Source organism: Salminus brasiliensis, chromosome 25 (assembly GCF_030463535.1).
Source record: "Salminus brasiliensis chromosome 25, fSalBra1.hap2, whole genome shotgun sequence".
NCBI lineage: Eukaryota > Metazoa > Chordata > Actinopteri > Characiformes > Bryconidae > Salminus > Salminus brasiliensis.
The window spans coordinates 13,240,138-13,255,833 of NC_132902.1; the positions used below are offsets into that span (position 1 = coordinate 13,240,138).

The 15,696-nt window shown below is 42.5% G+C and overlaps 2 protein-coding genes across 3 annotated transcripts; both read right to left on the reverse strand.

The window, feature by feature from the left end:
• Positions 1 to 2,978: 2,978 nt before the first annotated feature.
• LOC140548077 (arylamine N-acetyltransferase, pineal gland isozyme NAT-10-like) lies at positions 2,979 to 6,644 on the reverse strand. 2 transcript variants are annotated; one of them, XM_072671449.1, is made up of 2 exons: positions 6,456 to 6,644; positions 2,979 to 4,563 (listed from the first exon to the last, which is right to left on the reverse strand). In XM_072671449.1, coding segments are annotated over exons 1-2 (873 nt in total). In that variant the 5' UTR covers positions 6,458 to 6,644; the 3' UTR covers positions 2,979 to 3,692. The 2 variants fall into 2 exon arrangements, with proteins under 2 accessions (XP_072527550.1, XP_072527551.1); XM_072671450.1 differs by lacking the exon at positions 6,456 to 6,644 and adding an exon at positions 6,342 to 6,421.
• Positions 6,645 to 13,807: 7,163 nt separating this feature from the next.
• LOC140548017 (arylamine N-acetyltransferase, pineal gland isozyme NAT-10-like) lies at positions 13,808 to 14,670 on the reverse strand. The gene has a single exon (XM_072671366.1). It carries the CDS (start codon positions 14,666 to 14,668, stop codon positions 13,808 to 13,810), a length of 861 nt encoding a protein of 286 aa, XP_072527467.1. The 5' UTR covers positions 14,669 to 14,670.
• Between the last annotated feature and the right edge of the window lie 1,026 nt (positions 14,671 to 15,696).

Genomic DNA, 15,696 nt, shown 5'->3' on the forward strand with positions numbered 1-15,696 from the left:
TATTTGTGATTTGTGATTAAAGTGATAAACATGAACTTTTCTAATAGATTGACACCACAATTAGTAATACTACATTTAATATATACTATCAAAACTACTAACTAACTACTAACTGTGAAGTCTCTCATCCTGTGCTGCAATCCACAAAAAAAATCCACAAATCCACTTATCAGGACAAATTATGCTCTTTATTATGATGAAATATGCAGTTGTTCAGTACAGATGATTCCCTTGATCTTCTCAGAAAAAAACAACTGTGGCAGTTTATTGTGGATCATGCATGAATGTAAAGAATGTCATTATTTTCTGGAGACTACACCAACAGCAACAAGACCATCGGCCAACCTTTTAACTGTTTTCTCAGAGTCCAGGCAATGTGGAGCAGACAGCTTGTTTCAGCTCCTCTAAATTAGGCATTGTCCTACAAAGACAATAAAGAATGGTGTAACACAACTACTGATAAGCCACAGAGATTGTAATGTTGAATAATAATCCAAAGGCTCTCCTTGGTGTATACACACACACAAACACACACACACACACACACACACACACACACACACAACACTTATGTATTGTAACATGTACTGTAACTGGTCTGCAGTACACATCATTATCCGGCAAGACGTTTTTCAGACACAAAATAAACCTTGAAATTTTGGTGAACAAGGATTGGTTTAATTCTATCAGTCTGCAAACCCTCATCACCATTTCAAAGAAGTACAACCATGCCTTTTTTCTGTACTTTTCAGAGGTTTCTTTCAGAGCGATATCAGTCTCTTCTAAAGTATTTCCTGATTGTCAACTTGTCAAGAGCCTTTGTCAACTTGAGCACACAGTTGAAATAAGTTTCCAGCAGGTCTGAAAATAGGTCTGAAAAATCTGGTGTCTCTCTGCAGATGTGGCACACAGGTTCCTGTATGAAGTTTGTATGAAGTATATTGAAGTAGGTATGCTTATTCTTAAAATGCAGGCTCCAGAGGGCCAAATTGTTTAATGAGTGATGTCACTGTTGAGCCCCTGAACAAGGCCCTTAACCATCTCTGCTCCCCGGGCGCTGCAGCAGCCACCATTCTGGCAATGTGTGCTCACCTCGTGTGTTTGCGCACTAGTGTGTATGTGTTTATTCAGTGCACGGATGGGTTTGAGGAATAGTGCTTCTATGAAAGTGGGCACTAGTACAGTTAGGATGGAGGTGTGAGCTATTTGCCAGATATATTTGAGTTCTAGGGTAAATCCATTAGACTATGTGCTGCACATTGATGAAATGTTAGCTGACAACTAACATTAAGTCACTCCCTATTAGAGCCTGTCATTCAGTGTGCACACTAAGATGCCCAATAGATGCTGAAGGTCTCAGTACTCAAAGACCAAGACGTACACTTCTACTGACCCAAAAGCACAAGAAAAGTACTTCTTGGATCAGCCTATGGGTCAGCAATATGTTTGGAGGAGGAAGAGTAAGGCCTACACTGAAAAGAACACTCCGCCAACAGGAAAGCATAGCGATGGCTCTTTCTGTGATGCTTTCAACTTGCAGCATGTGCAGTGCAAGATGCATTCAATCAAGTACCATGAAATCTTCTGTAAGGAAGCTGAAGTTTGGGTGTCATTGGGTTTCTTTGAAGGTCTCCTGACCTACACTATCACTTCTCTGAGCCATTTATGTAACTTATGATTTTACCATGGTTTTATGCATGTTGGCTGGCCGGCTACTCTGTAGGCTTCACCAATAACTGTAGGGGTTTTCTGCTATATCTCCCAGCCCAGCCCAACTGCAGCTACCAGGACCGGCTAACTATAATTCACTTGTGAGTTCTGACACTCTAAATCCAAGACGCTTGAACCATTAAGGTAATGCAACAACTCTAATTGGTGTGTCTCTCCAAACTCTACTACTAAAGACCTTTAGGACAGGATCAGAATTTCAGAACTTTTTAAAAATGTGATTTTTAAATGTGGCCCTTACCTCCCGAATACCTCATATTCCCAGGCCACGATATTTTACCTGCCCAGAGTTCCTTCAATCATACTTCATACTTCAACACTTCAAGTTTAATTTGAAATATGGCTTATAAGGCCCTGACAAATACTCTATATTGCCAAAAGTATTCACACACCCATGCCAATCAATTTTGCCAGTTGTGAAATTGCCTCGCTACTAATTATTCCTCTGTCTACTGTCAGTAGTATTATAACAAAGTGGAAGCGATTGGGAACGACGGCAGCTCAGGGGGAGGTCATGTAAAATGACAGAGCGGGGTCAGTTTGGGGACGGCCCCTTCCGGTTCCTGACTGTGCCCCAGTGCACAAAACAAGGTCCATAAAGACATAGATGAGTGAGTTTGGTGTAGTAGAACTTAACTGGCCTGCCCTCAACCTGATAGAACACCTTTGGGATGAATTTGAGCAGAGACTGTGAGCCAGGCCTTCTTGTCTAACATCAGTGTCTGATCTCACAAATGTGCTTCTGGATGAATGGTCATAAATTCCCATAAACACACTCCTAAACCTTGTGGAAAGCTTTTCCAGAAGAGATGAAGCTGTTATAGCAGCAAAAAGTGGCCCAACATCAAATTAAAATTAGGAATGGAATGTCACTCAGAGCAAAAAAGTCACACCAGTGTTCCCTTCAGTGTCATCTATGAGCTTTTAGGGAAGCCTTTGGTAGAGCCTATATTGATGAAGTCTTACCCAAAATGTCTTGTCATATAGCTACTTTAGCCCACACATAACTGCCTATACGTTACACCATCCTTTCCACAATGTGTCCTTTTAAATCTTGAGGACTCTTTCCCTACCCATTCACATGTTGGTCTGGCCACATGGCTAGAGTGTATATGTTCTGCACATAGATTAGCAGTTAAAAAGATGACTTTTGTTTTTTTAAAACGTTTTAATTAAACTTTCAATGTATGTTTCATTCAAATCAAATCTCAAATTTGAAATGATAATAAAACAATAATAACAATTCAAGTGATTACAAAGTGATTCGCAATATCTGTCTAATACACATCAACCTGAATACACACACGCAGACTGCTACGGATTACTCTGGTGCTTCCAGTTCACTCATCATACCCACAATGAGCTCCACTAGCTCAGGGACTGTATGCACTTAGCACTTGACAATGCTATAATAGCAGATTCCATTTAAACACACAACACATCACTGCTCTATTTAATCCATCTTACTGTTAGTGTAGTAACTTAGTCTGGACCTAAATCAACCAGACCTCATACACACTCATCTGCACATGTACATTTATGCATTTGTGCTTGTTATTAAAGCATCCCAGTCCCTGATGTTTTGTCTACAGACCTTGCACAATTGTATCATGCCCTACCTGTTCTACACCGGACACTTATCAGTGTTTGGTTGTACTGTAAAACCCTGTATTAGTATAATACTAGTTATTTGAAGTACAATAAGGGCTGTCTTAATAGCTTAACTAACTTAATTAGGCCCTTAGCAGCCCATAAAGCCCACTAGATTAATACATATAGTCAGTATATTCAGATTAAAGTTTTTTTTGCTGAATCAACACAGAAAATTAAAGTAACTGGTGCTGCACAATGATGTAGAATTAATTATGGTAATTATGTCTTTAGTCATTAGAATTAATCATATCCTATTGATTAGAATTAATTAGGTCTTCAATAATAAGAATGAATGATGTCTTCATTATGTTTTAGACATGTTTTTTGTTTACAGGTGTGAGTTTACTACTCAAAATAACATTAAACTTGTCCTTCAGTATAGTCTCGATCTCACTGTCTGGTACGTCCCTTATCTCATAGACATCTGTGTCTTCCTCAGGGTTAAATGTGACCTCACTGTAGGTCCAGCCAATCAGTAATCTAAAGCCAGTGGGTGTCTGTAGGGAACAGATGGATTTCTGGGTGAGCACAGACTCAGGACTCGTCTGGAGATACTCTGCCGTCTCCAGAAAATGGTCAGTGGTACGTGGTGTTAACTGGAAGCTGTACACAGGCTGTGTCCGACACTTGTCAAAGAAGCTATGGTTGGCGAAGGCCTCGTTCTGGACCAGCGGCTTCCTCTTCGTCTTCTCCAGGATCCAGTTCTCACCATCATTCAGTAGACGAAAGACCCCCGGGGGCTGCGGTTGGTCTTTGCCTGCAATCAGTTCTAATGGCCACCAGATTTGCCATGACACTCCATAGCTCACGTCAACAATATAAGACTTGCCATCAATCTCCACCATGTTGATGAGATGAGCGTCCATGAGGCTAAATTCTTTTTTGAGTTTGTTGAAGACCGTGGCACCCAGAGTGGTGAATTTATAGCCCATCTGTTCCAGCACCCAGGAGAAGAGCAGGTTGTTCTCTAAGCACCAGCCTCCTCGATGACCACGCACAATCTTCTCGTAGATGACCTTCAGGTCCATCGTGATCTTCTCTCCGCAGTGGATACTGAGGTTCTCGAAGGGAATGCTCAACACATGCAGCTTGTGTATGGTGCACAGCGTGGCCAGATCAGCTTTGTCATACAGACCAGTGAACCCAATCCTTTGGAAGTACTCCTTCAGATCCATTGCGATCCTGCAGGGGACAAACAAAACAGTTGCATGAGATCCGTCTGGTCTGTACAATGTCGAGAATGGCTAATCTCTTCAGGATTTAGAATGCAGAGAGGAAGAGCTAAGTTTGAGCTGAAGAGTAACACATTGGAAAAGGTCTAGACTAGATGGCTTTTAGTGTGGTTCAAGGCCAGAGTGTTAGATGCAGGCCAGAGTGGATACAGTGTAGAGTGGATACAGTGTAGAGTGGATACAGTACGTCACTGAAATCTTCATCTCATTTTAGAAACTGCGAGCCTACTTGGGTACTGTGATAAGGAGTGGAATAGCATTATTATCACCTAGTCAATGCTAACTTGACTAGGTGAAACCAGAACATGCCAACTTTTATCCCACAAGTATTGGTGGGAATCCATGCAAAGAGATATACACACATTTATGGTTTCCTGTGCGACATGCGCTCAATGTAAGACACCAAAGTAATTACCCGCCAGAAAACTAGTCAACAGTTAACAGTGCCTAATAGGCCGTGGTCACACCTGGCAGCCCCAAGGCAACACTACTATACTAGAAGGGTCAGATTTATCCCTTTTGCCACTATTCCTAGCTCTTTTCAAACTGCTGAAGCCTTGTTCCAACATGTCTTGTTTTTGAGAGTCTAGGTGAGAGTCTAGTCTAGGTATCGATTAGCCTTAACTCCGAGTTCGAATGGTCAATGTGAGTGCATGGATCAGGAACCAGGACTGGTCTACATATTTGGCCTGGGCAGAGATGGCAGAACTCACAGTTCTGCTACAGGTATGACATCCATTTAGTGGTGCCTAGGCTATCAACCTCCTTTAGCTACTTGGACAGGGGTTCCCTCAGATGTGCCTTGCCCTTTGGACAATCTGCTTGTCTTTTGTATCTTGGACTTCGACCTCCCCCCTTTATGTTTGACTACGTTACTGCCTTTGTGTTTACCCGTAACATCTAATCTTCTCTGCCTTCTGAAATTGACCCTTGCTTGTTTTTTGACCACAGCTCTGGATTACTCTTCTCATTTTACTTCTGCAAGTATCTGGTTCTGTGTGGCACATTACAGTTGTGTAACTTTTTTTATTAACACACTCTGAATTTCCGTGCTTGGGGCTTCTGCTTTTAGCCTGCCATGCAGAGTAAAGGGATATTCTTCTTGGTGGATAAACTACTGGTGTTACATCCCTGTTAATCACCTGGAAATTGCCCAATGCCAGTGAAGACATCAGATAACTCTTCCACAGTATGAGTATCTAGACAACCACAGAAACTTCACTCATCTGTACCAGTGCTACACATGCAAACATGACTTAATTAATGCAATTAGTTACAACTCTGTCTTCTTCAGCGGAAGTCAGAGAGAACAGAGAAGTGGAGCTGGTGGTGCGTCAGAAGTCAAGAAGAACACTGACGAACAGGCGGGGCTGTTCGTACTTGATGACAATGGTCAAATGCCGATCGGTACCAAGAGCCCTTCCAGCTTCAAGTACCGCTCGGCTTGACCTGCCATCCTTTAAGATCCACAGAAGACAAGCGTCCAGGCTCCAGTGGGAGCCAACTTCCCCTGGGTGTTTGAACAGCAGAGTCTTCCAAGAGTATTATGGTCTCCATACTGGCTTATAAATTTGGTAGTATCTAAGCTTAGAGGTATCTTTTGGATCCTAGTCTATACAAACTAGCCAAGATAAGATGGGAAATTCACAGTTCCAAAGCAGCAAGCATGATACGTTCACAAAAACGACTTAATTACAGCAACCAGAGTAAATATAACTTGTTACTTACAACTGTCTACTTCAGCGGATGTCAGAGAGAACAGAAAAGTGGAGCTGGTAGTGCGTCAGAAGTTAGCAGAAAGAATGCTTGCATGGAGAAGTGATAAAAAGTGAAGTTACTTACATACCCACTCGTCACATGCACATCCTCTTAAAGAAGATCCGGCATCTTTTGCTGGCTACCCGACCTTTATTACCTGTTTGTATGACATATTACTGAAACAGGCAGCCAGGCTATCATTGCTGTTGAGAGAAAATATGCCCCATTCTAAGATCAAGCTGTGTGTATCAATAAACTCATCAACACTGAAGATCCAGTCTCCTGACTCCTGAATCTATGTTCTTTCTATGTTCAGGTACTTTCTGTTTCACCACCCGTTGGTTCTACTACCAAGGACTTTTATGTTGACAGCGGTCGCAGTAAGGCGCCATGTTTTCTGTGTGAGTGCTGGGGTACAAAGGGAGCAAACGCAGATGCCTTGTGGCCGAGAATTACTCTTGCGATGCCAAGCTGTGAGGTTGGCTTCACTTTCAGGAGACTTCTCAGGAGACTTCTAGGGAGGTCTACGAGTTCAAGTAGTCTATGCTCTATCGGAGCGGTTTCACGTTCAGGAGTTCACTGTCTGGTTCACCGGTTGGTCGCCAGGGAGATTTGGCGTCCGGTTCCCTTGCACCCTAGTCCAGTAAGTTCATCAGCGCCTGATGAGCGGGGTTTTGGGGTGAGGTTTTTGTTTGCTAGTTTCGTTGGTTCCTTTGCGTTCTAGCCTTCCTCCCCCCGTTTGATTTGTCCCCTCTCGCTTTGCTCCCGGACTACTTCCCAGCCTCAGGTGGTCTTCCAGGTTAAGCCCCATTTCAGTTGTCACCTGTTTGTTTTCTGTTTCTGTTTATTGGACCCTGTACTTTGCTGCCTCGTTTTGGATGTGTTTGGTTGTTTTGTGTGGTCATTAAAGACTATTTCCTTGCATTGCTCTGTCCCTGCGAGTGTTCCTTTGTCTCGCCTAGCCAGCATGACATCCGAGTTCCGAATTCCGAGTTAAGCTAAATTCAAAATTCTGAGTTCCGAGTTCTAAATTCCGAGTTCCAAGTTCTAAATTCCGAGTTCCAAGTTCTAAATTCCGAGTTCTGAATTCCAAGTTCTAAATTCCGAGTTCCGAATTCCATGTTCCGAGTTCCAAATTCTTAATTCCAAATTCTAAATTCCGAGTTCCAAATTTTACATTTCGAATTCCATGTTCCGAGTTCCAAATTCTGAATTCTATGTTTTGAATTCCAAATTCCAACTTCTGAATTTTGAATTCCGAGTTCAGAGTTCTTCGACTTCTGAAAACATTTTCTTCACCAACGTTTACCTGAGCTTTCTCTAAATACTTTGAGGGATTGAGTGTTTCAGCCATGTAACTCCTATTCACTGGCTTCCTGTAGCTGCTGCCATCATCAGATTCAAAACCCTGATGCTGGCCTACAAAGCCGAGAACGGACCAGCCTCTCCATACTTTATGGCAATGGTCAAAAGCCGATCAGCGCCAAGAGCCCTTCCAGCTTCAAGTACGGCTCTGCTCGACCCACCATCCTTTAAGATCCACGGAAGACAAGCGTCCAGGCTTTTTTCTGTCCTGCCACCAAAGTGGTGGAACATACTTACCCTGGGTGTCCGAACGGCAGAGTCACTCACTGTCTTCAAATGCAGACTGAAGACCCACCACTTGGGTGTAGAGTATTATGGTCCCCATACTGACTTTTATATTTAGTAGTATCTAAGCTTAGGGGTATCCTTTGAATTCTAGTCTATACAAATTAGCTACGATAAGATGAAATAGATAAGAAATTCACAGTTCCGCAGCAAGCATGAAACATTCACAAAAATGACCTAATTACAGCAACCAGAGTAGATGTTACTTACAACTCTGTCTAGAGTCAGAGAGAACACAGAAGATCAGTGAAGAACAGAGAAGCTGTGCTGGTAATGCATCTGAGGTCAACAGAAAGAATGCTTGCATAGTGAAGTGATAAGTGGAGTTAACCCTTGGACATCTAGATTGTGGTTGTGAATGTATACATCCCCTCGCTACCCCCATTCATCTGCTGAAAAGGAGTACAAGTGGGTGAACAGAGGTGTACAAAACAACAACATCTTGGGTGACTGCTGCCATGGTGTGACCATTTAGAGGTGCTTTACAGCTTAGGAAGTGCTGTAAAGACTGTGGCATTGTAGGCTAAATATGCAGCACAGCCAGGTTTATTCACTTATCTCTTGTTTGATTGCTACTAATTATGATCACTTGTTGGCAATTTGGTTGTCAACTCAACTCAACCAGATGTAACTGCAGAGGTGAGAAAGCCAGAACTTGCCCATAACAGTTTCATGTGGACCTTTATATTCATTCTCCAGTTTTCCTGACCATGTCACATGTCCTTACATACTTCATTCATCACATGCAGGGGGCCTGTTGACACATGGTGTCAACATGTGTTTTTTTTTTTTTTTTTCCTTTGGCGTATATCCAGATACTATTCAGACAAAAGAGTGTGGCAGAGTCAAAATTGAGGATCAATATTGGTTTGGCTTTTTTTTGAACAGGTAGCTAAAATATTAGATTTTCTTTATGACTAACTACTGAAACAGGCAGCCAGGCTATCATTGCTGTGGATTTTGTAAAGTACTCTACCTGTGTTACAGTGTAGTACTATATATAGTGGGGAAAATAGTGGCCGATTTTAGTGGCCGATTTTGCAAGTTTTCCCACCTACAAAGAATTAAGAGGTCTGGAATTTGTATTATAGGTATACTTCAACAGAATCTAACAATAGAAAATCCAGAAAATCACTTTGTATGATTTCTTTAATTAATTTGCATTTTATTGCATGAAATAAGTATGTGATACAATACAACCTCTGCGCACCATCAGGCCCCTGCAACTCATCCAGAATGCAGCGGCATGGGTCGTCTTCAATGTCCCTAAATTCAGCCATGTCACTCCACTGCTGCGTCCCCTTCACTGGCTTCCTGTAGCTGCTGCCCGCATCAGATTCAAAATCCTGACGCTGGCCTACAAAGCCAAGAACGGACCAGCCCCTCCGTACTTGATGGCAATGGTCAAAAGCCGATCCGCACCAAGAGCCCTTCGAGCTTCAAGTAGGGCTCGGCTCAACCCGCCATCCCTCAAAATCCGCGGAAGACAAGCGTCCAGGCTTTTTTCTGTCCTGCACCAAAGTGGTGGAACGAGCTTCCCCTGGGTGTCCGAACAGCCGAGTCGCTCGCTGTCTTCAAACACAGACTGAAGACCCACCTCTTCCAAGAGTACTTGGACAAATAGCAGAGTACTATGGTCACCTTATTGTCTTGTGTTTAGTAATGTCTAAAGCTTAGAGGTATCCTTTAAGTAAGTCGCTCTGGACAAGAGCGTCTGCTAAATGCCATAAATGTAAATGTAAATGTAAATAGAAAAACAGAATTTCATCACAAATGAACAAAACAACGTGCTCAAAAACATAATACAATTTCACATGCCAATTTATTAACATTAACCTTTAACTAAAAAGTCACAATTGTGGATATACAAGGTTTTTTTTTCTGTAGACAGTAACATTATGTATCTGTATTTCAATGCTTTTAAACCTAAATACAATTATTATGCTGACATGAATGACAACTGTATAGAATTCTCTTACATCTTCTGAAGACAACGTTTGCCTGAGCTCTCTCTGAATGCTCCACTCTGACTGAGTGATTGAGTGTTTCTAAGTTCAGTCATGTCTCTCCTCTGCTGCGTTCTCTTCACTGGCTTCCTGTAGCTGCTGCCAGCATCAGATTCTAAACCCTGAGAATGGCCTAAAAAGGTCTCCCTGCTACTCACGCGTCTAGCGAGGCTCGCTCGCTTCATGTCTGGATTCTCAGGTTAGTTACACCCAAGCAAGGTGACCCACGATCGCGGCAGCACGCTGCTATTTCAGGTTAAGTCGGCCTTGCTGTTTGGTCTAGCGGCTGATTCCTCAGCTCTCCTCATTTGTGTAATGAGCACTGCTCTAGTGTCTGTTCACGTTAACCCCCTATCGCCCAAGCCCTGCCTCTAGGATTTAGTTCTAGTTCCCAAGAGTCACTTTTGCACAAACAAGGGGTAAGTAGCGGGAAAGCATTTCACTGTCTAACAGTAAGCGTGTGACAAATAAATGAAACTCCTCTGTCCTCAGGTTGCTCACTACCCGAAATTTTTTCATTGTGGTCTCATAAGCAGACTGGATTATTCATGCTCAGCTTTGGAAGGCTTTCTTTTGCAGTACATGTTCAACCACAAGTTACTGGATATGCATTTTGATGTGTAATTTGTAAGCTATTCTGGTTATGGTCAAGGTCAGGGTTGTCAGTAACGTTGCCGTTTGGTGTAGCGGCTGGTTCCCCAGCTCTCCTCATTTGTGTATTGAGCACTCCTCTAGTGTCTGTTCACATTAACCCCCTATCGCCCAGGCCCTGTCTGTAAGATTTAGTTCGAGTTCTCATTTGTTTTTTCCCTGATCCCTGCTCTAGTGTGTGCAAACTTGGTCAAGAACTACAGGAAATGTGTGTCCTCTGTAATTGCAAACAAAGGTTTCTGTACCAAATATTAAGGTCTGTTTTTCTATTGTATCACATATTTATTTCATTCAATAAAATGCAAAAGCCCATCTGCACCAAGAGCCCCCTTCAGCTTCAAGTACGGCTCGGCTTGATCCATCCTTTAAGATCCACGGAAGACAAACGTCCAGGCTTTTTTCTGCCCTGAACCGAAGTGGTGGAACAAACTTCCCCTGGGTGTCCAAACAGCAGACTGAAGGCCCACCTCCTCGAGAGGACTTGGGTGTAGTGTAGTGTAGAGTATTATGGTCTCCATACTGGCTTTTATATTTAGTAGCATCTAAGCTTAGAGGTATCTGTTGGGTCCTAGTCTATATAAACTAGCTAAGGTAAGATAAGATAATCCTTTATTAGTCTCATAGTGGGGAAATTCAGTGTCACAGTAAATATATATATATAAATATATAAATATATAATATATAAATACACACAATATAAATAATAAAAGTCAAAAACTCTGAAGAACAATATTATTTACAGATAATTGCACATTGACCCCTAATTGCACATGGGGTAATTGAAAAAATATGGCACATTTTAATGTTTCATTAAAGGAACTAAGTGTGTAGTGTTTACGTGTGTGTGTATGTGTATGTGGTCTGCTGGGAGCAGTGCTGGTTGTGCTGTAGAGTCTGGCGGCAGCAGGAGGGAAGGACCAGCGGTCTCGCTCCTTCACACACTTGGGCAGCCTGTCGCTGAAGTAGCTGCCCAATGCTGCCAGAGTCTCATGCATGAGGTGGGAAAACACACTGCCAATAGGTTCATGTTTATCTGCTCCAGAGAGCCCTATTGGCCGTACTTCTCGACAGGGGCTAGACAAGCTGTTTGTGTGCATTTGGACATCTGTGTCAGTAAAGTAGCTGAATACATTCATTAGAAGGGCTGTCCATAAACATTTGGAAATATAGTGTATGTAGGTGAATATTAAAGATCATTTGATAATCTTCAAAAATCAAAATAAAAGTTCCCTTCTTGATAAGGGATTCTTGATAAGATTCTTTTCTCAACACTCTTCAGTTCTTTTTCCTGTCCTTCTTTTCTTTAGAACTTAACTAGAGTTTATCTATTTATGTGGCCAAAAATGTTGAATAAAATATAATGAAGTAGCAGGAAAGCATTTCACTGTCTAACAGTAAGCGTGTGACAAATAAATGAAACTTACCTTATTACATGGATTCCTCTGTCCTCAGGTTGTTCACTACGCAAAATATTTTCAATGTGGTCTCATAAGCAGACTGGATTATTCATGCTCAGCTTTGGAAGGCTTTCTTTTGCAGTATATGTTCAACCACAAGTTACTGAATATGCATTTTGATGTGTAATAATGTGATGCGTAAGCTATTCTGTGATGTGTAAGCTATTCTGGTTAAGGTCAAGGTCAGGGATGTCAGGCCCTCGTTATTGCGCCCTCCCCCGGGGCGATCCGGAGCTGCCGCCCACAGGCCAAATAAGGACTTCCACCTCACTTCCTGGTTTTGAGTTGTTTCCAGCTCATTTGTGTTGATTCCTGTTCATTTGTGTTCATTCACTGTTCATGAGTTGCACCTGGGACTGGGAGCATTTAAGGAGCTCCAAGGTGGCCACTCTTTGCCGTGAATTGAATCTCTAGGAATCTCCTTGACTCTCCGTAATTCCCCACTCGTTGGTGGCGAGTGTTAGGGTTGGCGGCGAGTGTTAGAGTGTGAGGGTTATCTCAGTCTGACTCTAGAGGCAAGCATGTTACGTTTGCTTCCTGCTCATGTTCCTAGGCAGTCGCTAATTACTCAGGTTTGGCTGATCTCATTTTTTGGTCAGTTTACAGAGCGCGGCTCTGCACCTAGTTTGTATTCGCTACCCGTTGCCCAAGCTAGACTTGCGGCTTTTTTACGTTTAGAACCCTTTTAGTTCTCCCCGTTGTTATAATTCTCTCTCAGCTCCCGGCTCCTCCCTGTCCCAGGTTTGTTATTTTTGCCTCCTTGTTTGCCACGTTTTGTTGTGTTCTCTGTTTCAGTCTCGGTTTCTGCACTTTGCTTTTCTTAGCCCCTTGTTTTGTATTTTGTCCCGTTAAATAAACTATCTTGCTTTGTTCCATCTCTGCGAGTGTTTTTTCGGTCCCTAAACTGTAATGGACAGTTACTTTAAGAACTGAATAGGCAGGTCATTCAGTTCTATCATGCATAATGCCCACAGGTAATGTCCAATTATATATATATATATATATATATGTATATATGTGTATATGTATATATGTATATATATATATGTATATATATATTCATTCCCCAATTTTTCCCAATTTGCCAATGACCCAACCTGTATGTAATCTCAATGGTCTCTTAGCCCTCAAAAATAAATAAAAAAGTTATACAAGCAATAACTGATCAGAGAAGATGGGTTTTATCCATTTATCTAAAGTTAATATGCTTTAAAAACTTGTCTACATATCACTGCCTATACATCACTATACAGTCTGTCCTAAATGCATGTTGTTAAATCTTGAGGACTCTTTCCCAATACCACATGATTAGAGTGTATATGTTCTGCCTAAGATGACAATTAAAATAATTTTCTCCTTAAAGCCTTTATGTTAAGCGTTTAATACAAGCACAATTTTAACAAACTGTCTAATACATGTCTTACAGTTACTGAAGTTACTAGTTATCTGATGTACAATAAGGGCTGTACCTAAGGGTCTCTTGTAGATGAAGCCTCTTCTAGATAAGGTGACCCCGAAACCCGTCAATACAGCCCTGCACATTCAGTGTAATATTTTCAGATTGAAGCCTTTTGCTGAATCAAAACATAACAATAGAGTACCTGGTGCTGCACAATAATGTAGAATTAATTATGTCTTCATTATTAATAATGAATGATGTCTTCATTATGTTTTAGACTTTAGTCTTGTTTACAGGTGTGAGTTTACTACCCAAAATAACATTAAACTTGTCCTTCAGTATAGTCTCAATCTCACTGTCTGGTACGTCCCTTATCTCATAGACATCTGTGTCTTCCTCAGGGTTAAATGTGACCTCCCTGTAGGTCCAGCCAATCAGAAATCTAAAGCCAGTGGGTGTCTGTAGGGAACAGATGGATTTCTGGGTGAGCACAGACTCAGGACTCGTCTGGAGGTACTCTGCCGTCTCCAGAAAATGGTCAGTGGCACGTGGTGTTAACTGGAAGCTGTACACAGGCTCTGTCCGACACTTGTCAAAGCTATGCTTGGCGAAGGCCTCATTCTGGACCAGCGGCTTCCTCTTCGTCTTCTCCAGGATCCAGTTCTCACCATCATTCAGTAGACGAAAGACCCCAGGGGGCTGCGGTTGGTCTTTGTCTGCGATCAGTTGTAATGGCCGCCAGATTTGCCATGACACTCCAAAGCTCACATCAACAATATAAGACTTGCCATCAATCTCCACCATGTTGATGAGATGAGCGTCCATGAGGCTAAATTCTTTTTTGAGTTTGTTGAAGACCCTGGCACCTAGAGTGGCAAATTTATAGCCCAACTGTTCCAGCACCCAGGAGAAGAGTAGGTTGTTCTCTAAGCACCAACCTCCACGATGACTGCGCACAATCTTCTCGTAGATGACCTTCAGGTCCATCGTGATCTTCTCTCCGCAGTGGATACTGAGGTTCTCGAAGGGAATGCTCAACACATGCAGCTTGTGTATGGTGCACAGCGTGGCCAGATCAGCTTTGTCATACAGACCAGTGAACCCAATCCTTTGGAAGTACTCCTTCAGATCCATTGCGATCCTGCAGGGGACAAACAAACAAGTTGCTTGAGGTCTGGCTGCTCTGCATAATGTCGAGAACGGATAATCTCTTCAGGATTTAGAATGCTGAGAGGACGAGCTAAGTTTGAGCTGGAGAGTAACACGTTGGAAAAGGTCTAGAGTGTTAGATGCAGGCCAGAGTGGATATAGTGTAGAGTGGATATAGTGTAGAGTCGATACAGTACGTTTTTGTGTCCTTTTTTATTGTTTTTTTTCTTCACTGGACTCCACCATTTTAATGCTCGTGCTGCAGGTTGAACTCTGAGTAACCTCAGAATGTGAGTGTGTTTATTCCCTCTGAGCTCCAACACGCATCGTCAGGGCATAGCTCCCTCTTAGACCCTTACAGTGTTTTATAATTTCTCTCTCTGCTCTAAAAATGAAATAAGTGTACTATGAAAAGTATTGGTTGAATTTATGGAATGCTGATGGGTTCCAAGTTTGAGTACCAAAAAAGAAATAAGTAGTGGAATAGCATTATAGTACTGCTGATGGGAGATTTTGTCAGGCACTCTGTATCACGCCCTCCACCGGGGCGATTCCGAGCCGCCGCCCACAGGCCCAAATAAGGAATTCCACCTGGTTTACGTTCATGTAAGTTTGGTTCAGTTCACTTCAGTGTTATCATTCATTGTTTGGTTCATGTGTTACACCTGGGACTGGGGAGTACTTAAGGAGCCTCTACACCATTGTCCTCGGCCAAGTATTGAACCGTCTGGAACCTCTAGGACGCCCTGAGGTTCCTTGCACGTTTCTGGTGTGTTCAGGTCAACTCCGGTGCTTTACCCACGTTCAGGAGCAGGTCTCCCTGCTACTCACGCGTCTAGCGAGGCTCGCTCGCTTCATGTCTGGATTCTCAGGTTAGTTACACCCAAGCAAGGTGACCCATGTTCGCGGCAGCACGCTGCTATTTCAGGTTAAGTCGGCCTTGCTGTTTGGTCTAGCGGCTGATTCCTCAGCTCTCCTCATTTGTGTAATGAGCACTGCTCTAGTGTCTGTTC

Bases quoted from the DNA above. Each gene is read 5' to 3' on its own strand.
- LOC140548017 (XM_072671366.1), bottom strand. From the start codon at position 14,668: ATGGATCTGAAGGAGTACTTCCAAAGGATTGGGTTCACTGGTCTGTAT.